This window comes from Carcharhinus amblyrhynchos, chromosome 4, assembly GCF_965287045.1.
Source record: "Carcharhinus amblyrhynchos chromosome 4, sCarAmb.v2.hapA, whole genome shotgun sequence".
Taxonomy (NCBI): Eukaryota; Metazoa; Chordata; class Chondrichthyes; order Carcharhiniformes; family Carcharhinidae; genus Carcharhinus; species Carcharhinus amblyrhynchos.
Genome location: NC_137327.1, coordinates 34,023,118 through 34,043,030, shown reverse-complemented (window position 1 = coordinate 34,043,030; position 19,913 = coordinate 34,023,118). Strand labels below are relative to the sequence as shown.

The 19,913-nt window shown below is 41.7% G+C and overlaps 1 protein-coding gene across 1 annotated transcript in view; it reads right to left on the bottom strand.

Moving 5' to 3' along the window:
* lonp2 (lon peptidase 2, peroxisomal) overlaps nucleotides 1-19,913 on the bottom strand; it is a 99,173-nt gene that overhangs the window by 61,317 nt on the left and 17,943 nt on the right. Inside the window, exons 6-7 of the mRNA XM_080186957.1 lie at nucleotides 19,420-19,514; nucleotides 10,943-11,201 (exon numbers count right to left, since the gene is read on the bottom strand). Of these exons, the coding sequence (XP_080043083.1) occupies nucleotides 10,943-11,201; nucleotides 19,420-19,514 (354 nt within the window). The remainder of the gene's footprint in view (nucleotides 1-10,942; nucleotides 11,202-19,419; nucleotides 19,515-19,913) is intronic.

Here is a 19,913-nt window from a genome sequence, read left to right as displayed (position 1 = left end):
TGTGATAGTCCTCCTGCTATAGAAAGTATTAACTTAATTCATTTTTTTCCCCACACACCTGAATGCTTTACATGCTGGTAAAGCAAATTTAATTCAGGCTAACATCTCAGAAATGTCAGAGGGCAATGAAGCATTTTTTAAGACCATATAAGACAGAGTATAATTCTGAATCTGGGACACCATAAAAGAGAAAGAGTTGTAGTGAATAAAAAGGTGACGCAAAGATGGTCACGAAGGCAACACAGTACTCAGCAAATACGGCAATTAAATCGGAATTAATTACAAAAATTAGACTCTGAGCAGTCAATAGTAGTCTATAGTACCTCAAATGCTCACATGTTTTGTGATGGATTCAGAAGTACAGAAGCTAGTAAGTAGATCAAGGCCAGGATTTTCCACTCCTGAACGCATCAGGTAGGTTCGGCAACAGGAGCAGAAAATATGAGAACTGCAAAGTTGCATTTTATGTTAGTGTAAACAAACAATGCAGTCTTTCCCCACCCAGTCAGTGACAGGGCGAACTTCCCAATAGTCAATATTGGGAAGATGATTTGAATATATTCACATATAATTGAGGTAGTGGTCCATGAGTGGCGTGGTGTCTCAAGTGGTTAGCATGGCTGCCTCACAACACCAGTGACCTTGGCTCAATTCCAGCCTTGGGTCACTGTCTGTGTGGAGTTTGCACATTCTCCCTGTGTCTGCATGGGTTTCCTCCGAGTGCTCCGGTTTCCTCCCACACTCCAAAGGTTTGCAGGTTAAGTTGACTGACAATGCTAAATTGCCGCTTCACATTAGGGGGGCTAGCAGGGTAAATATGTGGGTTATGGGAATAGGGACTGGATGGGATTGTTGTCAGTGCAGGCTTGGTGGGATGAATGGCCTGCTTCTGTAGGGATTCTATAAATTATCAGGCCCCTACACTCAAATCATCCCCCACCCTGTTAGAAAATCCATTCACGTTGGCCTGACAGCAGAACAGCATGAATCATGACTAATCTCCCAAGGCATGCACCAAGCGAGCAGAACTGTTAGGGGAGTGTGTGTGAATGTAGTGCTCAGGAGGGAGAGGGTCATGCCCGGGCAATGCCAGGGGCAGTGTTTGGAGAGCAGGAGGGCAGAAGGTTCCATGGTGAACTCCTTTAATGGTGCGTCCTTCAGAAATGGTGCCCGATGCTCAGCTGACTAATTTGTTGGTGAGATGGATGAATCAGAGGCTGCCTGCCAATGGTACATCATGGTACTTGACCCTAAGAGTTGTTTTGCAAAGTCCCAGATTTTATGGTGGCTCCAATGCCTCTTTTCCTGCCGACAGCCTTTGCCGATTTCTGGGAAAATCTCACCCCAAGAGTTGGATGGCAGTAATGTTGGTGATCATTTCGCATACAATAAGCTATCACATCCAGAAGACAATAATTTTGAGAAGGTACTCTGGTGACAGATATTAAGGGGTTTGATGAAGGGAGGGACATAATAACTGTGGGATGTACATCAAAAACTACAACAGGTTTAAATATTGATCAGGATGATGGTCAAAAAATAAGGCCGTTGGGCCAGCTGAATGGGTGGTAAAGAGTAGAAAGTAAGAAAGCACAGTGCAAGTACTGACAGTGAATTAAATACGTGCAGTTAAGTCATCAATTGTCAGATTGTTGTACAGCAGAAATACATAAATTAAGAAATTGTTAGGGATTCTAGAGGACAGGCATCTCACAACGTACGGAATTAGAGAATTTCGTTTTGAAATTTTGCTTGTACATAAATACATTTTTATTCAGAGAGACGGTAATCTTTCAGTTCCATATTATCAGATTAATTGTATGCAGGTGGGTTAATGTGTTCCCAGAAATAGGAACAAATTGAAAAGTAGTTGCGTGGTTAGGAGGTTCACGTTTGCAACGTGCACCTTTATAAATAAATGCTGAAAAAGTGTGAATAGATTAGCTCCAGTTTTATCCTTTACTACTAAGCTTTCTAGATTATAACAATCATGTCATTAAGTAGCTAAGTCCACTAACTGCTGCTGAGAACAGGATGCAAGAGTGTAAATTTAACATTTATTTTTATAAATAAGAACATATTTTACATTCAAGTACATGTCACTGCAAGTCATGAAATAACAAATTCAAAATATACCTCGTAGCCAATTGTAACAATTAAAATATGAAGTGGTTTATGTATATAAAAATGAAATACAGGCAGAAAGATTTTCCCTTGCTGAAAACAATTGTATTCCCTGTTGGGGACCTACATAGCGCCACATGTGATTAAAAATTAAATTTCCAGAAATAATTTAAAAGTGATAATTTTAGAATTAGTCACTGATATTGGAACTTTTCTGTGATTCCCTAATACACTCATTAAAACTACTGCAACATTCTATTCAAGACAATTAGATTATCAAGACAGCCCAAAGATGTGCAGGTTCAAAACTGCCTCTCAAATGTCAGGGGTTAGCAGGGTAAATTAGTGGGGTTATGGGGATACGGCCTGGGTGAGATTTTGATCAGTGCAGACTCAATGCCAAATGGCCTCTTCCTGCACTGCAGGGATTTAATGATTCTATGGTAATTTCATAAATTGCAATGTTGCATTTTGATTAGGTGTCTCCTTGGATCAGGTTAGCAGTTCTTCACTTGTTTTAACTCTCAAGAGAATCATAGTGAACTGCACAAAAAGTAACTTTTAACTGACTACCATTTTAAGAACGAAGAACAAAGAAAATTACAGCACAGCAACAGGCCCTTTGGCCCTCCAAGCCTGCACCGACTATGCTGCCCGACTTAACTAAAGCCCCTTACTCTCTCGGGGACCATATCTCTCTATTCCCATCCTATTCATGTATTTGTTAGGACGCCCCTAAAAGTCACTACTAATTTTAAAAGTTAGTTTAAAATGTAAACGGAAGTAGGCCGCGGGGTGTGCTGGGAATGTTTTTTTTAAGCACGCAAAGTATAAAAGGAAGGCTGCAGTATGTAGTGGGCAGCGGAGTGAGCAGGGAGCACTACAGAGGAAGGAGGAAGGAGGAAGGAGGAAGGAGGAAGGAGGAAGGAAGAAGGAAGAAGGAGGAAGGAGGAAGGAAGAAGGAGGAAGGAAGAAGGAGGAAGGAAGAAGGAGGAAGGAAGAAGGAGGAAGGAAGAAGGAGGAAGACAGCCCACGTGGGGGAAGAAGCGGTGGCCGCGTGTCTGGAGCTGAGCCCGGCCCAATAGCTCAAAAAGGTAAGGAAAAGAGGAGGAAGGCAGTGTTAATCGGGGACTCTACAGTGAGGGGATCAGATAGGCATTTTTGCAGATGCAGACAAGAGTCTCAGATGGTGGTTTGCCTCCCTGGTGCCGGGATCCAGGATGTCTCTGGTCACGTCCCAGAAATCTTGAAGTGGAAGGGAGAGGAGCCAGAGGTCGTGGTACATATAGGTACTGCTGATATAGGTAGGAAGAGGGAAGAGGTCATGAAAAAAGAATATAGAGAGAGTTAGATAGACAGCTGAGAAGGAGGAACACAAAGGTAGTAATCTCGGGATTGCTGCCTGTGCCGCGGGAGTGACAGCAGGAATGGAATGAGGTGGAGGATGAACGCGTGGCTGAAGGACTGGAGCAAGGGGCAGGGATTTGGGTTCCTGGATCATTGGGACCTCTTTAGGGGCAGGTGTGACCTGTACAAAAAAGACGGATGGCACTTGAATCCCAGGGGGACCAATATCTTGGCGGGAAGGTTGGCTAAGGCTACTGGGGAGACTTTAAATTAGAAAGGTTGGGGGGAGAAAATCAAGATGAGGTGACTGAGAGCGAGGTTAGCTTGCAAATAGAGAAGAATTGTAGACAGCGTAAGAGGGAGGACAAATGGGTGATGGAGAAGGAAAGCACTCAGACCAAAGGTCTGAGATGTATCTATTTTAACGCCAGGAGTGTGGTGAATAAAGTGGATGAGCTTAGACCGTGGATTGCTGCTTGGGAATGTGATGTGGTGGCCATTAGAGAGACTTGGATGTCTCAGGGACAGGACTGGGTACTTCAGATGCCTGGATTCAGATGTTTCAGGAAGGACAGGGAGGGAGACAGGCAAAAGAGGGAGGGCAGTGGCACTGTTGATCAGGAATAGCGTCACAGCTGTAGAGAAGGTGGACGCCGTGGAGGGATTGTCTATGGAGTCTCTTTGGGTGGAAGTTCGGAACAGGAAGGGGTCAGTAACTTTGCTGGGTGTTTTCTATAGGCCGCCCTATAGTAACAGGGATGTTGAGGTGCAGATAGGGAAACAGATCCTGGAGAGCTGTAGTAATAACAGAGTTGTCATGATGGGAGAATTTAATTTCCCAAACATCAATTGGAATATCCCTAAGGTAAGGTGTTTGGATGGGGAGGAGTTTGTTAGGTGTGTTCAGGATGGTTTCCTGACAGTATGTGGATAAGCCTACGAGAGGAGAGGCTGTACTTGATCTGCTACTGGCTAATGAACCTGGGCATGTGTCGGATCTCTCGGTGGGAGAGCATCTTGGGGATAGCGATCATAATTCTATCTCCTTCATGATAGCATTGAAAAGAGATAGGATCAGGCAGGCTAGGAAAGTGTTTATCTGGAGTAAGAGGAAATATGAAGCCATCAGGCAGGAAAGTAGATGAGGAAATTGGAAGGAAGTATTCTTGGGGAAAAGTCCCGAAGGAAGGTGGTGGATTTTCAACGAATGTTTGTCTGGAGCTCTGCACAACATTCCCATGAGACAGGGAGGTCTTGGTAAGTTACAGGAACCGTGGTGCACGAAGGTTGTATTGAACCTAGTCAAAAAGAAAAGAAAGGTGTACAGAAGGTTCAGGGAGCTAGGCGATGTTAAGGATCTAGAGGAGTATACGGGTTGTAGGAAGGAACTTAAAAAGGAAATTAGGAGAGCCAGAAGGGGTCATGAGAAGGCTTTGGCAGGTAAGATTAAGGAGAACCCTAAGGCATTCTACAAATATGTGAGGAGTAAAAGGATTAGATGTGAAGGAATAGGACCCATAAAAGGTGAAGGGGGAAAAGTTTGTGCAGAACCAGTAGAAATGGCAGAGGTGCTGAATGAATACTTTACCTCGGTATTCACAGTGAAAAACGATCTGGGTGGTTGTACTGCAGGTTTGCGGCAGACTGAAAAGATTGAGCATGTGGACGTTAAGAAAGAGGACGTATTGGAAATTTTGAATAGCATCAAGATAGATAAGTCGCCGGGATCGGATGGGATGTACCCCAGGTTACTGTGGGAGGCGAGGGAAGAGATTGCAGAGCTTCTGGCGATGATCTTTGCATCGTCAATGGAGATGGGAGAGGTTCCGGAGGATTGAAGGATTGCGGATGTGGTTCCTATATTCAAGAAAGGGAACAGGGATAGCCCAGGAAATTACCGACTGGTGAGTCTAACCTCAGTGGTTGGTAAGTTGATGGAGAGGATCCTGAGGGACAGGATTTATGAACATTTAGAGAAGTTTAGTATGATCAAAAGTAGTCAGCATGGCTTTGTCAAGGGCAGGTAGTGCCTTACGAGCCTGGTTGAGTTCTTTGAAAATGTGACTAAACACATTGACGAAGGAAGAGCGGTGGATGTGGTTTATATGGACCTCAGCAAAGTGTTTGATAAGGTCCCCCGGCAACTCTTCTTGAGAAAGTGAGAGGGCATGGGATCCGAGGGTCTGTTGCCTTATGGATCCAGAACTGGCTTGCCTGCGGAAGGCAGAGAGTGGTTGTGGATGGACCTTTTTCTGCATGGAGGTCGGTCACCAGTGGAGTGCCTGTGGTCACCGGGCAGAGTGTGTTTGTGGATAGATCTTTTTCTGCATGGAGGTCAGTCACCAGTGGAGTGCCCCAGGGAGCTGTTCTGGGACCCTTGCTGTTTGTAATTTTCATAAATGACCTGGATGAGGAAGTGGAGGGATGGGTTGGTTTGCCGACGACACGAAGGTTGGTGCTGTTGTGGATAGTCTGGAGGGATGTCAGAAGTTGCAGTGTGACATAGCTAGGATGCAAGACTGGGCAGAGAAGTGGCAGATGGACTTCAATCCAGATAAATGTATAGTGGTCCATTTTGGCAGGTCCAATGGGATGGAGGAGTATAATATCAAGGGTAAGACTCTTAGCAGTGTAGAGGATCAGAAGGACTTTGGGGTCCAGGTCCATAGAACTCTTAAATTGGCCTCGCAGGTGGAGGACGTGGTCAAGAAGGCTTATGGTGTACTAGCCTTCATCAATCGAGGGATTGAGTTTAGGAGTTGGGGGATAACGCTGCAGCTTTATAAGACCCTAGTCAGACCCCACTTGGAGTACTGTGCGCAGTTCTGGTCGCCTCATTACAAGAAAGATGTGGAGGCTATTGAAAGGGTGCAGAGGAGATTTGCAAGGATGTTGCCTGGATTGGGTGGCATGCCTTACGAGGATAGGTTGAGGAAGCTCGGTCTTTTCTCCCTGGAGAGACGATGGATGAGAAGTGACCTGATAGAGGTTTATAAGATGTTGAGAGGTATAGATCAGGTGGATTCTCAGAAGCTATTTCCCGGGGCTGAAATGGTCGCTACGAGAGGACACAGGTTTAAGGTGCTGGGGAGCAGGTACAGAGGAGATGTCAGGGTTTTTCACTCAGAGGGTGTTGGGTGAGTGGAATCGGCTGCTGTTGGTGGTGGTGGAGGCAAACTCGTTGGGATCTTTTAAGAGACTTCTAGATGAGTACATGGGATTTAATGGGATTGAGGGTTATAGGTAGGCCTAGTAGGTAGGGATATGATCAGCACTACCTGTGGGCCGAAGGGCCTGTTTGTGCTGTAGTTTTCTATGTCCTATGTTCTATGTATCCGCTTCCACTACCTCCCCCCAGCAACAAGTTCCAGGTACGCACTACTCACTGTGTAAAAAAATCTGCCTTGTATATCTCCTTTAAACATTGACCGTCGCACCTTAAACCTATGCCTCCTAGTAACTGACTCTTCCACCGTGGTTAAAAGCTTCTGACTATCCACTCTGTCCATACCTCTCATAATCTTGTAGGCGCCCCTCGACTTCCATCGTTCCAGTGAGAACAAACCAAGTTTCTCCAACTTCTCCTCATAACTAATGCCCTCCATACCAGGCAACATCCTGGTAAATCTTTTCTGTACCCTCTCCAAAGCCTCCTCATCCTTCTAGTAGTGTGGCAACCAGAATCGAACACCATATTCCAAGTGTGACCTAACTGAGGTTCTATAAAGTTGCAACATGACTTGCCAATTTTTAAACTCAATGCCTCGGCCAATGAAGGCAAGCATGCCATATGCCTTCTTGACTACCTTCTCCATCTGCATTGCCACTTTCAGTGACCTGTGTACCTGTATATCCAGATCCCTTTGCCTATCAATACTCTTAAGGGTTCTGCCATTTACTGTATATTTCTTATCTGTATTAGGCCTTCCAAAATGCATTACTACACATTTATCTGGATTAAACTCCATCTGCCATCTCTCCACCCAAGTCTCCAACTGATCTTTATCCTGCTGTATCCTCTGATGGTCTTCATCTCTATCCACAAATCCACCAACCCTTGTGTCATCCGCAAACTTACTAATCAAACCAGTTACATTTTCCTCCTAATCATTTATACATGTTACAAATAGCAAAAATCCCAGCACTGATCCCTGAGGAATGCCACTTGTCACAGCCCTCCATTCAGAAACATACCCTTCCACCGTTACCCTCTGTCTTCTCTGAACAAGCCAGTTTTGTATCCAAAGCAGAAGCAAATTCACAAATGAAAGGTTGCCTCATAGCACTGACTAGGCGCAAAAAGTTTGCAGATAACAATAAAATCTACGGCAATTCAGTAGTTTGCAAAACCCAATTATTGTTTAACTCAGAGCGTCTTTTGTGCTTGAATCTTAGTACAGTGCAATCTTGATTATGCAGGTTACCATTTTCTGTATTTGACTTGTGCACATGAATTCTCACAAGAGCTGTGTGACTGACTGACTTTATTGTGGAGACCAGAGAGGGAGAACATGAGGAAGTGACGAGGAAGTGGAGGGATGGGTTAGTAAGTTCGCCGATGACACGAAGGTCGGTGGTGTTGTGGATGGTCTGGAAGGATATCAGAAGTTGCAGCAGGACATAAATAGGATGCAGGACTGGGCGGAGAAGTGGCAGATGGACTTCAACGCGGATAAATGTGTAGTCGTCCATTTTGGCAGGACCAACAGGATGAACGAGTACACTATCAAGGGCAGGAGTCTTAGTAGTGTTGAAGAGCAGAAGGATCTTGGGGTCCGGGTCCACAGGACTCTTAAATCGGCCTCGCAGATGGAGGATGTGGTCAAGAAGGCGTATGGTGTACTGGCCTTCATTAATCGAGGGATTGAGTTTAGGAGTCGGGAGGTAATGCTGCAACTTTATAAGACCCTTGTCGGGCCTCACTTGGAGTACTGTGCGCAGTTCTGGTCGCCTCACTACAGGAAGGACGTAGAAGCTATTGAAAGGGTACAGAGGAGATTTACAAGGATGTTGCCTGGATTGGGAGGCATGCCTTATGAAGATAGGTTGAGGGAGCTGGGACTCTTCTCCCTGGAGAGACGAAGGTTGAGAGGCGAACTGATAGAGGTTTATAAAATGTTGAGAGGAATAGATAGGGTGGATTCTCAGAGGCTATTTCCCCGGGTTGAAATGGTCGCTACGAGAGGACACAGATTTAAGGTGCGGGAAGGCAAGTACAGAAGTGATGTTAGGGGTAAGTTTTTCGCTCAGAGGGTGGTGAGTGAATGGAATCGGCTGCCGTCAGTGGTGGTGGAGGCGAACTCGCTGGGGTCTTTTAAAAGACTTCTGGATGAGTATATGGGATTTAGTGGGATTGGGGGTTATAGATTGGTCTATGGATGGGTAGGTGTTGAAGTGATCGGCGCAACTCATGGGCCAAAGGGCCTGTTTGTGCTGTAGTGTTCTATGTTCTATAACAACATTAACGGGAGCAGAATATCTCCATATATATGGTTCTCCTATTCTGTCATTTCACCAACCATATTTGGATTATTCACAAGTTGACAAAAGTTTTTAAAAATGAGCTAGAAGGGAATTCACTTGTAGGACGAAAGCAACGGTAGCTGTTTAAAGGACCACTGAAGGAAAAAGGCTCGTACGTAGAAACATAGAAACTAGAAGCAGGAGTAAGCCATTCAGCTCTTCAAGCCCACTCCGCCATTCATTTTGATCATGGCTGATCATCAAATTCAATATTGTGAGCTCTCCCTTCTCCTCATATCCCTTTAGCCCCTAGAGTTATATCTAATTTCTTCTTGAAATCAGACGTTTTGGTCTCAACTACATTCTGTGGTAGTGAATTCCACACATTCACCATTCATTGGGTGAAAAAATTTCTCCTCATAGCCCTTATCCTCTATTACCCCTAGTTCCATTGGGAACATTCTTTCTGAATCTACACTGTCTAACCCTGTTAGAATTTTATAAGTTTCTATGAGATCCCCTCTTACTTTTCTAAACTCCAGCAAATATAATCCTAACCAACTTAAGTCTCTCCTCATATGACAGATCTGCCATCCCAGAATCAGCCTGGTAAACCTTCGCTGTACTCCGTCTATAGCAAGGACATTCTTCCTCAAATAAGGACGCCAAAATTGTACAATTGTAGCAAACCATCCAAATCCCTATACTCAAATCCTCTTGATATGAACACAAACATACCAGTTGCCTCTTTTACTGCCTGCTGTACCTGCGAGCTTATTTTCAGTGACTGATGCACCAGGGCACCAAGGTCTTGCTGAGTACCCACCTCTTTCAATTTAAACCCATTCAAGTAACAATCTGTTTTCCTATTATTGCTACCAAAATGGATAACCTCATATTTATTCACATAATAATGCATCTGCAATGCATATGCCCACACACACAGCCTATCCAAATCACACTAAAGCATTTCTGCGTCCTGCTCACAACTCACCCTCCCATCCAACTTTGTGTCATCTGCAAATTTAGAGATAATACATTTTGTTCCCTCTTCCAAATCATTAATACTTGTAAATAGTTGGGGTCCAAGCACAGATGTCTGCGGAACCCCTCCAGTCATTGATTACCAATCAGAAAAAGACCCATTTAAGCTAACTATTTGTTTCCTAAGTGCCAGCTTTCTATCCACCTCAAGACATTACCTGCAATCCCTTGTGTTTTAACTTGACATAATAATCTGTTATGCGAGACCTTCTTCAGAGCCTTCCGAAAGTCTAAAAAAACCACATTCGTTGATTTTCCTCAGTCAACTCTACTAGTTACTCAAAGAATTCCAATAGATTCATCAAACACGATTTCCCTTTTATATGAAGGGATCGCTAACAAAAACACTGAACAGCCGTTCAAGGAGCAGGTCAGCTTGTTATAAATGGGTCACGTTAGAATTCTAATTCTGTTCATTTCCAATCTTCTTTAATATCTGCTAAGCAAGGGTCAAACTGGGCTTTTAAGTGCCTGTATGTCACAGTATTTTTACCACAAGGTACACTGACCTCAGAGTCATAAACGACCAAAACCACCTCATGTTTAAGTCACAAAGTTGTTATAATTGTCCAATGGCTTAACAGAGCCACAGAGATGAGAAAGCTTCCCAGACTTTAACTTCATTGTTAGATGATACCACTTAAGTGGTCACTAAAGCACAACTTGCCTTCACTACCCTAAGTTGGCAAAGGCAAAAATCAGTCATGGTTTGAACTTCTGATCTCTATCTAGTAGCCTTTGGTGCAAGTGCGTTTGTGTTTATATTACATAATGACAGGATTGGACTCAGCATTGAGTATTCCCACCCCAGCGTTAGGCATAAACCAAAATAACAGTCACCTGAACAAACTGCCAGTGTGTGATTAGGGCTTGTGAATCAGAGTAAGAGATCAACACTTTCAGGGGGTGTGAGGAGAAAATTGAAAAGAAAAATAAAGCACTCTAAATAGCAATGGTATAATACCTGTGACCACGAATGTCAGACTGATCACATACTCCACCCAATGCTATCCTGTAAAACTCTCTGCCAACGGTCTTTGCAATTGATCTGCCCACGCTGGTCTTGCCCACACCGGGAGGGCCCACAAAGCAAAGGATAGGTCCTTTCAGGTTGTTTTTAAGTTGTCTAACTGCAAGGTACTCCAGCACCCTCCGTTTGAGTTTCTGCATTGCGTAATGGTCACTGTCAAGTAAGACTCTTGCAGCACGAAGATCTAGGCGATCTGTAAATCAATCATAAATGAGTTGTTGTAAATAGACACAGAATATTTTGTAACGCAACTCAACATTTTGAATTACATTCCAATTTATGTTTACATTACAAGGAGAACTACACCCCTGAAAAGAAAACTATGAAAGCACAAAAAAAACACTTCTGCAGAAAATTAACTACATTCTCAGAAGGCGGCAGAGAACGTAAGTTTTAATCCAACCAAAAATAATTAGAAATTTAATAAATATTCAGGTTGTCATTACGCATTTCTTATGTTAAAATTGACAACATCTTCCCTTCTGACGGTACCAGCAGCTGCAGGAATTTGGTTATACAAGAATAAGTCATTCCCTGATACTCGTCCAAGTGATCTGCACAGAGAGTTCTGGCAGACTATGCTTATCATGTGGAGCAACACTGTCAAATCAGTCAAATTTCTGTTCTGATGACATTGCCAAATATATTATACCAGGAGGCACAGGTAAATGCCTACTGATTATTTTCCTTCTCAGCCAAGAGCACTGAAACAACTGTAGAACATAAAATTGCCATCGTCCCAGGTGACTATAGGCTGTTCTCCCCCTTGAGAGGTAGAGCTGGCTGGTAGTGATTTTAACCTGAGGACACCTCATGTGATGGGCAAGGCTGAGAAAGCGGGCTTTACTTAACCTTGGCTGCGACTATCTACATCAGCTCAACTTGGTTTAGGCACTGGGAGTTTCCATTTCAAGGTAAACCATTTGGCTGTTTATCAGTCATATTAAACCAAAAAATATTGGATGCAGTCTACCATGCCTGATTTTGTGGAAACATTTTAATTACTTCATTATTGACAAGGGGTTTACGTATCTAAATAAATCTCACTGAACACACCGATCACAGTTTTAAGGACTGACTGAGGAAATTAACAACATTTTTTATTAAATACATTCAAATGAGTTGAATGATCTCACATCAGCAACAAAATAATTCTGGTATTATTTCTTGGCATTTCCAAACATCAAAAATCTCATTTGCTTTCAACCAATTTTCTGTTTTTGTTCAGGGACGCAATAATTCAAGAACAATTGATCACACACAGTGCAAGAAATCATAGTTTCCAGCGTATATTGGTATGTCCAGTACTTTGGAGGTGGTGATCATCAATTTAACAGCAACAATATTGTCTTTGCCCTTTCTTTCAGTACCCCAGCAAAGCTAGGATCGTTTCTTTACCTGATATCGCAAGCCAGTTAAGATAGTCTTTTTGAGCTGACAAAGTGGTTTTGACGCCTGTTGACACTAAATTGTTGGAATGATTTAGAAATAAGAAAGCAAAACAAACAAAATCTAAATTTTAACAGAATATGCTAGAAATACACAGATAGTCAGCAGAGAGGGGACCTTATTGAAACTTACAGGATACCATGAAGTGTGGATGTGGAAAGGATGTTTCCACTAGTACAAAAAACTAGAACCGGAAGACATAATTTCTGGCTAAAGGGACAATCCTTTAAAACAGAGGTGAGCAGGAATTTCTTCAACCAGAGAGTGGTGAATCTGTGGAACTCTGTCACAGAAGGCTATGGAGGCCAGGTCATTGAGTGTCTTTAAGACAGAGATGTGTATGTCTTGATTAATATGGGGATCACGGGTTATGGAGAAAAGGCAGGAGAATGGGGATGAGAAAAATATCAGCCATGATTGAGTGGCAGAGCAGACTTGATGGGCCGAGTGGCCTAATTCTGCTCCTGTGTCTTATGTAAAAAGACAGGCTAAAATGGTAATCCCAATAGTAACCTTTTAAGCAACTGAATAGTAAGGGATGTATGGGGATGGAGATAGCATACAAAGGACAAAGAAGAGCACAGCACAGGAACAGGCCATAGGCCTACCAAGTCTTCGCTGACACAGATGCCTCTCTAACCTAATATTTTCTTGCCTCTACGTGGTCCATATCCCTCTATTCCCTGCCTACTCATGTACCTATCCAGATGCCTCTTGAACATTATTATGGAATCTGTTTCCACCATCTCCACCTGCAGCACATTCCAGGCATTCACCACCCTCTGTGTGAAAAACCTGCCCCTTACATCTCTTTCAAAACTTCCCCCTCTCACTTTCAACCGATACCCCCGAGTAAGTGACCCTTCGACCCTGAGAAAAAGCCTGTCATTATCTTGTAAACCTCTATCAGTCCCCCTTCATCCTCCAACACCCCGATGAAAACAATCCAAGTTTGTTCAACCTTTCTTCATAGTCAATATCCTCCAAACCAGGCAACATCCCGTAAATCTCTTCTACACCGTTGCCAATGCATCAACATCCTTCTGGTACTATGGCAACCAGAATTGTACACAATACTCCATATGCTGCCTAACCAAAATCTTACACAGCTGCAACATGATTTTCCAATTCCTACACTCAATGCCCCGACCGATGAAGGTCAGCATGCCGTATGTCCACCCGAGTTGCCACCTTCAGGGAATTGTGGATGTGCATGCCTAGATCCCTCTGTATGCTATGTTTACAAGAAACACCAGTCAGATAGGAAGTTAACGGAATAGTCTGCAAAGAAATGAAAAAAACAGTGGAAACTGGTTAGCTTTTAAGTTTACTTATTGGGTCATAAGTAGACTTACACTAACACCGCAATGATGCTACTACAAAAATCTGTAGAAATATTGTTAGGTGTTAAAAACAATTATGATTTTATTGCAATTTGCCTTGCTGAATAAAATAATGAAAAAACAACTAACAGGATAGAAATCCCATACCAAAGAAGAAAAAAATAAGATATAGAAGATGGGGGGAGGGAAGAACATATGCAGGAGGTCAAGAGCTAAAGAGAAACGCTAAAAACATGCCAATACCCAGCAATTCTTGCTAAAGAAATTTGAGGAATAATACTGAAGTCTGAAGAAATTCTAAACACTCTGTGTAATGAAACTCAAAAATTCTGGACACTGGCATCAGGTTTGTGTTATAGGTATGTTCTGCTTTTAATATTTGTTATTTATTATGGTTCCTATTCATATCTGTAAATACATCTTACTTGTTTCTCAAGGCGTTGACACAGTGATCTATGCAAGAACATGTAACATTTAGCACAAAATTTAGTGAAGTCCAAAACTGTATTAAATCTGGTTAACAGATTATCACAAGAACTTTTTGCAAAGGCAGAGTATTGAAGAACCGTAGCTTCCAGATCACAGAAAACAAAGGAATTAACTGCACCAAACCATTACCAAAACAACTTCATTTTAGAAGAATCTTTATCTACGCAAAACATATAAATTTTTACTTTTCAAAAATACATTATGGTCAATTTTCTTCTAAAGCAAGTAAAATGCAGATTCTGTAAATCAGGCAGTGAGAATTATTGATTATCACCCATGAATAATATAAAGTAGAGCAACAAGCAACAGCAGTTTTTCAGTCCATTACACAGAAACAGATACCCAGTACAAATAATTTCATGTCATCTCCTCCATCAACAACTAAACAGCTGTGGTCACTTAAGAAATTAAATTCCAGCAAATATGAATGCAATCACACCAAGCTAGTGTAAACTGTTTAACTGTATGAATACATCAAACGTTTTTCACAAGTCTCTCAACTACAAGAATCAACACTTTCTCTCCATGTATTTATAGCAAATTCTCCAAAGTAGTTTAATTGGGAACATAATCATAAATATTTTTTATGAGACGCTTAATGCAAACTTAACCCTTTCAATTCTGAATAGCTGGCAATATGTTTAATTAAGAAGTAGGCATCTGCTAATATAAAAGATTAGCCAGCAAAACAAAAGGCAAAAGAATAATGCACAAATGGTATAATGTATAGGAAAAGTGCAAACCAGAAAATAAAACAAGTGCAGAGGATTGGCTGGATAAAAGAAATAACAGGATCAAAATAAAAAGCAACAAACTGCTTTGAAGCATTAAGAACTTTACAATGCAGAAAATATTAACACACTTTCATCAGAGTACAGAACCCCCTGCCAAACCAAGCTCTGACAAATGACCTGTACCTAACATCCCTATTAATAATCACACATAGGGAGGAAGGATTAATAGAGATGGAAGGGCAATTGAAATGGAACCAGGGAGCATATTAATTCAAAGATTTCTAGACTACAATTACTCAGAAAAAAGCAATCTTACTTTACATTCCAGCATGCTGGAATTTAAAACTTGTAATTAAGAACAAATTATTTAATACATAAAATCAAACAGAAGAAGGTAGTAACCCAAGCCTGAATTAGTTCTCAACGAATCAGGAAAAACATGGCCCAAAGGAATTACTTACTTTTCTCAGCTTTTAGCGAGTAAATGTAAATACTATGAAACATCGAGGCATTAAAGCGGAATTTATTCTGCCACAGACGATATGCAATCCAACTGTTAATCAAGATTGCTAACAAGATGTAAAGATATTCTCAAGAATGGAAAGGGAGAAGGAGAAAAACAACAAATTTATTTGCTTTTTCGAGGAATACCATAATGTATTTTTTTTGCTCTCTGCTGGGGATTTTTTTTGTTAGATTTTCCTCTGTGGCTCATGCCACAGGTGTGGTGTGGCAGGGCTGCCCAACAGTGACCCCAACTTGGCTTTCTGGGCCAGCCCAATTCTATTATTGGCATGGATTCTAAACACCATCAAGATATTAGAATTGGAGTTTGACATTTAGGAATGGGAAGTAGCAGCTGCTGTAGGATTTACACACCTGCAGGAGCTTAAAAGGCCAGCTATGATCACTGATATTTGTCTTTGAAATCAACTGAATTTTTTTGCAACCGACATGGCAAATGGTTGCACGGCAAAGTTTCATATTTTCACATACAAACAAATATCGAACACACAAAGTAGGACCAGAAGTAGGCCATTCAGCCCCTCGCTGGTGTTGGTGTTTTGAATTCCACATTCCCATTGATTCCCCACCCCCCCCCAATAAGCTTAGAGTGCCTTAATAAGAATCTACTTACCGCCACCTTAAAAATATTCAATGACAACCCCTCTTCCACTCTACTGCCTTCTGAGGCAGAGTTCCAAATTCATGCAACACACAAAAAAAATTCTCCTCACCTCTGTCCTCTAAGGGCAACCCATAATTTTAAAACAGTGCCCCCTAGTTCTGGATTCACCCAGAAGAGAAAATATCCTTTCCATGTCCACCTTGTCAAGACCATTCATAATCTTATCTACTTCAATCAAGTCACCTCTGATTCTTCCAAACTCCAGTTGGAAACAAGCCCAATTTGTCTCATCTTTCCTCATAAGACTACCCACTAATTCTAGGTAGCAGTCTAGTAAACCTCCTATCTCCAACATCTTTCAATTCTTCCTTAAATAAGAACAAAATCACATACAGCATGCGATGTGGTGTCACCAATGCCCTGTATAACTGAAGCACAACATACATCTATGTTCAATTCCTCTCATAAAGGATAGCATTCCATTAGCGTTCTTAATTAATTGCCGTACCAGCTTGTGACACCATCTGCTAGATGTTTGCCCTCTCACTCAAACTATATCCTCTGCAACCTCCTTATTTGCTTTTCACAACATATTTTCCCACCTATCTTTTTGTGACCTGTGAATTTAGCTACCATAACTTCACTCCCCTCACCAAAGTTATTGATATAAATTGTAAGTTGAGGTTCCAGCACACATTGCTGTGGAACTCCACTCATCACATCCATTTATGCATACGCTGTTTTCTGCCAGCCAGTCAAATTTCTATCTGTGCCAATATGTTACCTTCCATACCACGAGTTTCTTTTTTCCATGATAACCTTTGATGTGACACCTTCTAAAATCCAACTACAGTACATCTACAAGCCTCCCTTTACACATAGCACAAGTTACTCCTTCAAAGAACGCCAATAAACTGGTTAAATATGATTTCCCTTCAACAAAACTATGCTGATTCTTTCTAAAGATCACCTTGAGTTTCTCCAAGTGCCCAGCTGTAACTTCTTTAATGGTCAATTCTAAGATCTTCCCTCAGGACAGACATCAGTGTTGGGACTGCAATTTTTTAACGATTTACATAAATGATTTGGAGTTGGGGACCAACTCTAATGTATCAGAATTTGCAGATGACACTAAGATGAGTACCAGAGCAAAGTGGGCAGAGGATGCTGAAAGTCTGCAAAGGGATATACATAATCTAAGTGAGTGGGCGAGGGTCTGGCAGACGGAGTACAATATTGGTAAATGTGAGGTCATCCATTTTGGTAGGAATAACAGCAAAATGGACTATTATTTAAATGGTAAAAAAATTACAGCATGCTGCTGTGCAAAGGGACCTTGTGCAAGAATCTCAAGGAGTTGGTTTGCAGGTGCAGCAGGTAATTAAGAAGGCAAATGGAATGTTATCCTTCATTGCTAGAGGGATGGAGTTTAAAAACAGTGAGATTATGTTGCTGCTATATAAAGGTGCTAGTGAGGCCACACCTGGAGTACCGTGTACAGTTATGGTCTCCTTACTTGAGAAAGGATATACTGGCACTGTACAGGGTGCAGAGGAGATTCATTAAATTGATTTCAGAGTTAAGTGGGTTGGTTTATAAGGAGACTGAGTAACTCGGGCTATACTCATTGGAATTCAGAAAAATGAGGGGAAATCTTATAGAATCATATAAGGTTATGAAGCGAATAGGTAAGATATAAGTAGGGAAGTTGTTTCCACTGGCATGTGAAACTAGAACTAGGGGGCACAGCCTCAAAACAGGGGGAAGTAGATTTAGGACTGAGTTGAGGAGAAATTCTTCACACAAAGGATTGTGAATCTGTGGAATTCCCTGCTACCTCACTGAATGTTTTTAAGGCAAGAATAGACAAACTTTTGAACAGTAAAGGAATTAAGTGTTATGGTGAGCAGGCAAGTAAGTGGAGCTGAGTCCACCAAAAGATCATCCATGATCTTATTGAATGGCGGAGCAGGCTCAAGGAGCCAGGTGGCCTACTCCTGCTCCTAGTTCGTGCGTTCTTATGTTCTTATCAAGCTATCCAGCTATGGCTTACTGTTTTCTGCCTCCCTTCCTTCTTGAATAGAGGGGTTTTATTTGTTACTTTCCAGTCTGGTGGAACCTTTCCAGAAGGTAGTGAATTTTAAAAACTTAACACTCAACGTACAAATATTGCATTGAACTTTTATTATTGGGTCAAGTAAGGCGCAGAAAGGAGGCTTTTTTTTTAAAGAGAGAAACATAAAATGCTATTGAAAGCAAGTATTCAAATACAGCACAGTCAATTCCATCACCTGAGCTCAGCCCCACAATCTAGAATTTGACAGACAAAAGTAGAAGTAGAAATCAAATGTTAAGAGACTACCACCCTAGGTTTTGTCCAGTATCCACGCCTCTCCCTCTCTCAGGATTGCCACACATTCTTTGTTTAGAGTTTGCCACTAACTTTCTAATATTAAATAAACCTTGTCAGTTTAAGGCAACTACAAGCTGGAATATATAATCTAGATTGACATTCAGTATAGTAGTTAAAGATTCTGCTGACCAGTGTAGGTGTATGTTTCACAATCTAAAGAAAACCAGAGTTTATTTGATTTCCTGACCAATATTCTTCACTCAGTCAACACCATCAAAAACAAATTGTCGGACCATTTATTAATTTGTGAGATCTAGCTACAAGCAAATTCGTGGACTCAGGATCCCAACATCAGGGTCATGGGGATCAGAACACCACTCTGTGTGGGGAACATTGACTGGCAGTAACTTTCCTCAAAAGATAGGACCTCAAACCTGAAGGACAAAAGGAGGCTCCGCAGCACTGAAGAAGCAGCAGACTGCATTTTTGGATAAGAGGGAGAATATGCCTTGAGATGAAGGGGTGGTGTGGGAGGGCATTGTTAGTTGGCCTCAAAACCTGCCTAATGTGCTGGCTAACTCACCCATCCATCCACATTTGCCATTAGGAGACCAATCTTGCACCTCCAGAGGTTCAGACAGCGACTGGAAAATTCCAGTCGTTCTCTGGCAATAGGACTGAATTGGTTAATATGCTTAATTGGCTTTGTCCTACTTGCCAACAGGAAAATAGACTCAGGTCGATCAGCAAACTGACACAAATGCAGCACTGACTTAAAGAATTCTTTATCACTGTACAGATGTGTACAATATTCACTAATATATGTTTATACCATTCCTTCTTTTTAAAAAAGTCAGCTCTACAAGCATCTGTTAATCTTTTTTGTTTCTAGATGATTGAGTGTAGCTTCTTACCTGTTGTGCTTTTATTCCACGGCAGTTCTACCATTAGTTCCAGGTAATTCCTGGTCAAAGCAAACTCTGGCATAGACTGAGGCATCTTCTTTAACCTGCAAATGGCAAGTCTCATTGGTCAATGGAAAGAACATGAAGATGGAGCTTCACATCAGTTCTTTTCAAACTTTTACACCGATTCTATTCAACTGAGCTTGAACTGATTTTTGTGATGGAAGAAGTGATTCAAAAACAGACAGAAAACATTTTCAAATAACTAAAACCTGAATACTCCTTGGAGGAGCTTTGAAGCACGGATGGACAATTTAATCCGAAAAATATTTGAATCATTCATTAATTTAAAATGGAAAATAGGAACACATGCAACAGTAAGTGGAATCTAAAAACATTTCATCATGAACTAATTAATTTCCAATAAAACAGCTGTTTGGTAGTGCAGAATTTGACTATTGCTGAAAGAGAGAGATACTCATGTTAAAGCTTTACATCTTGCA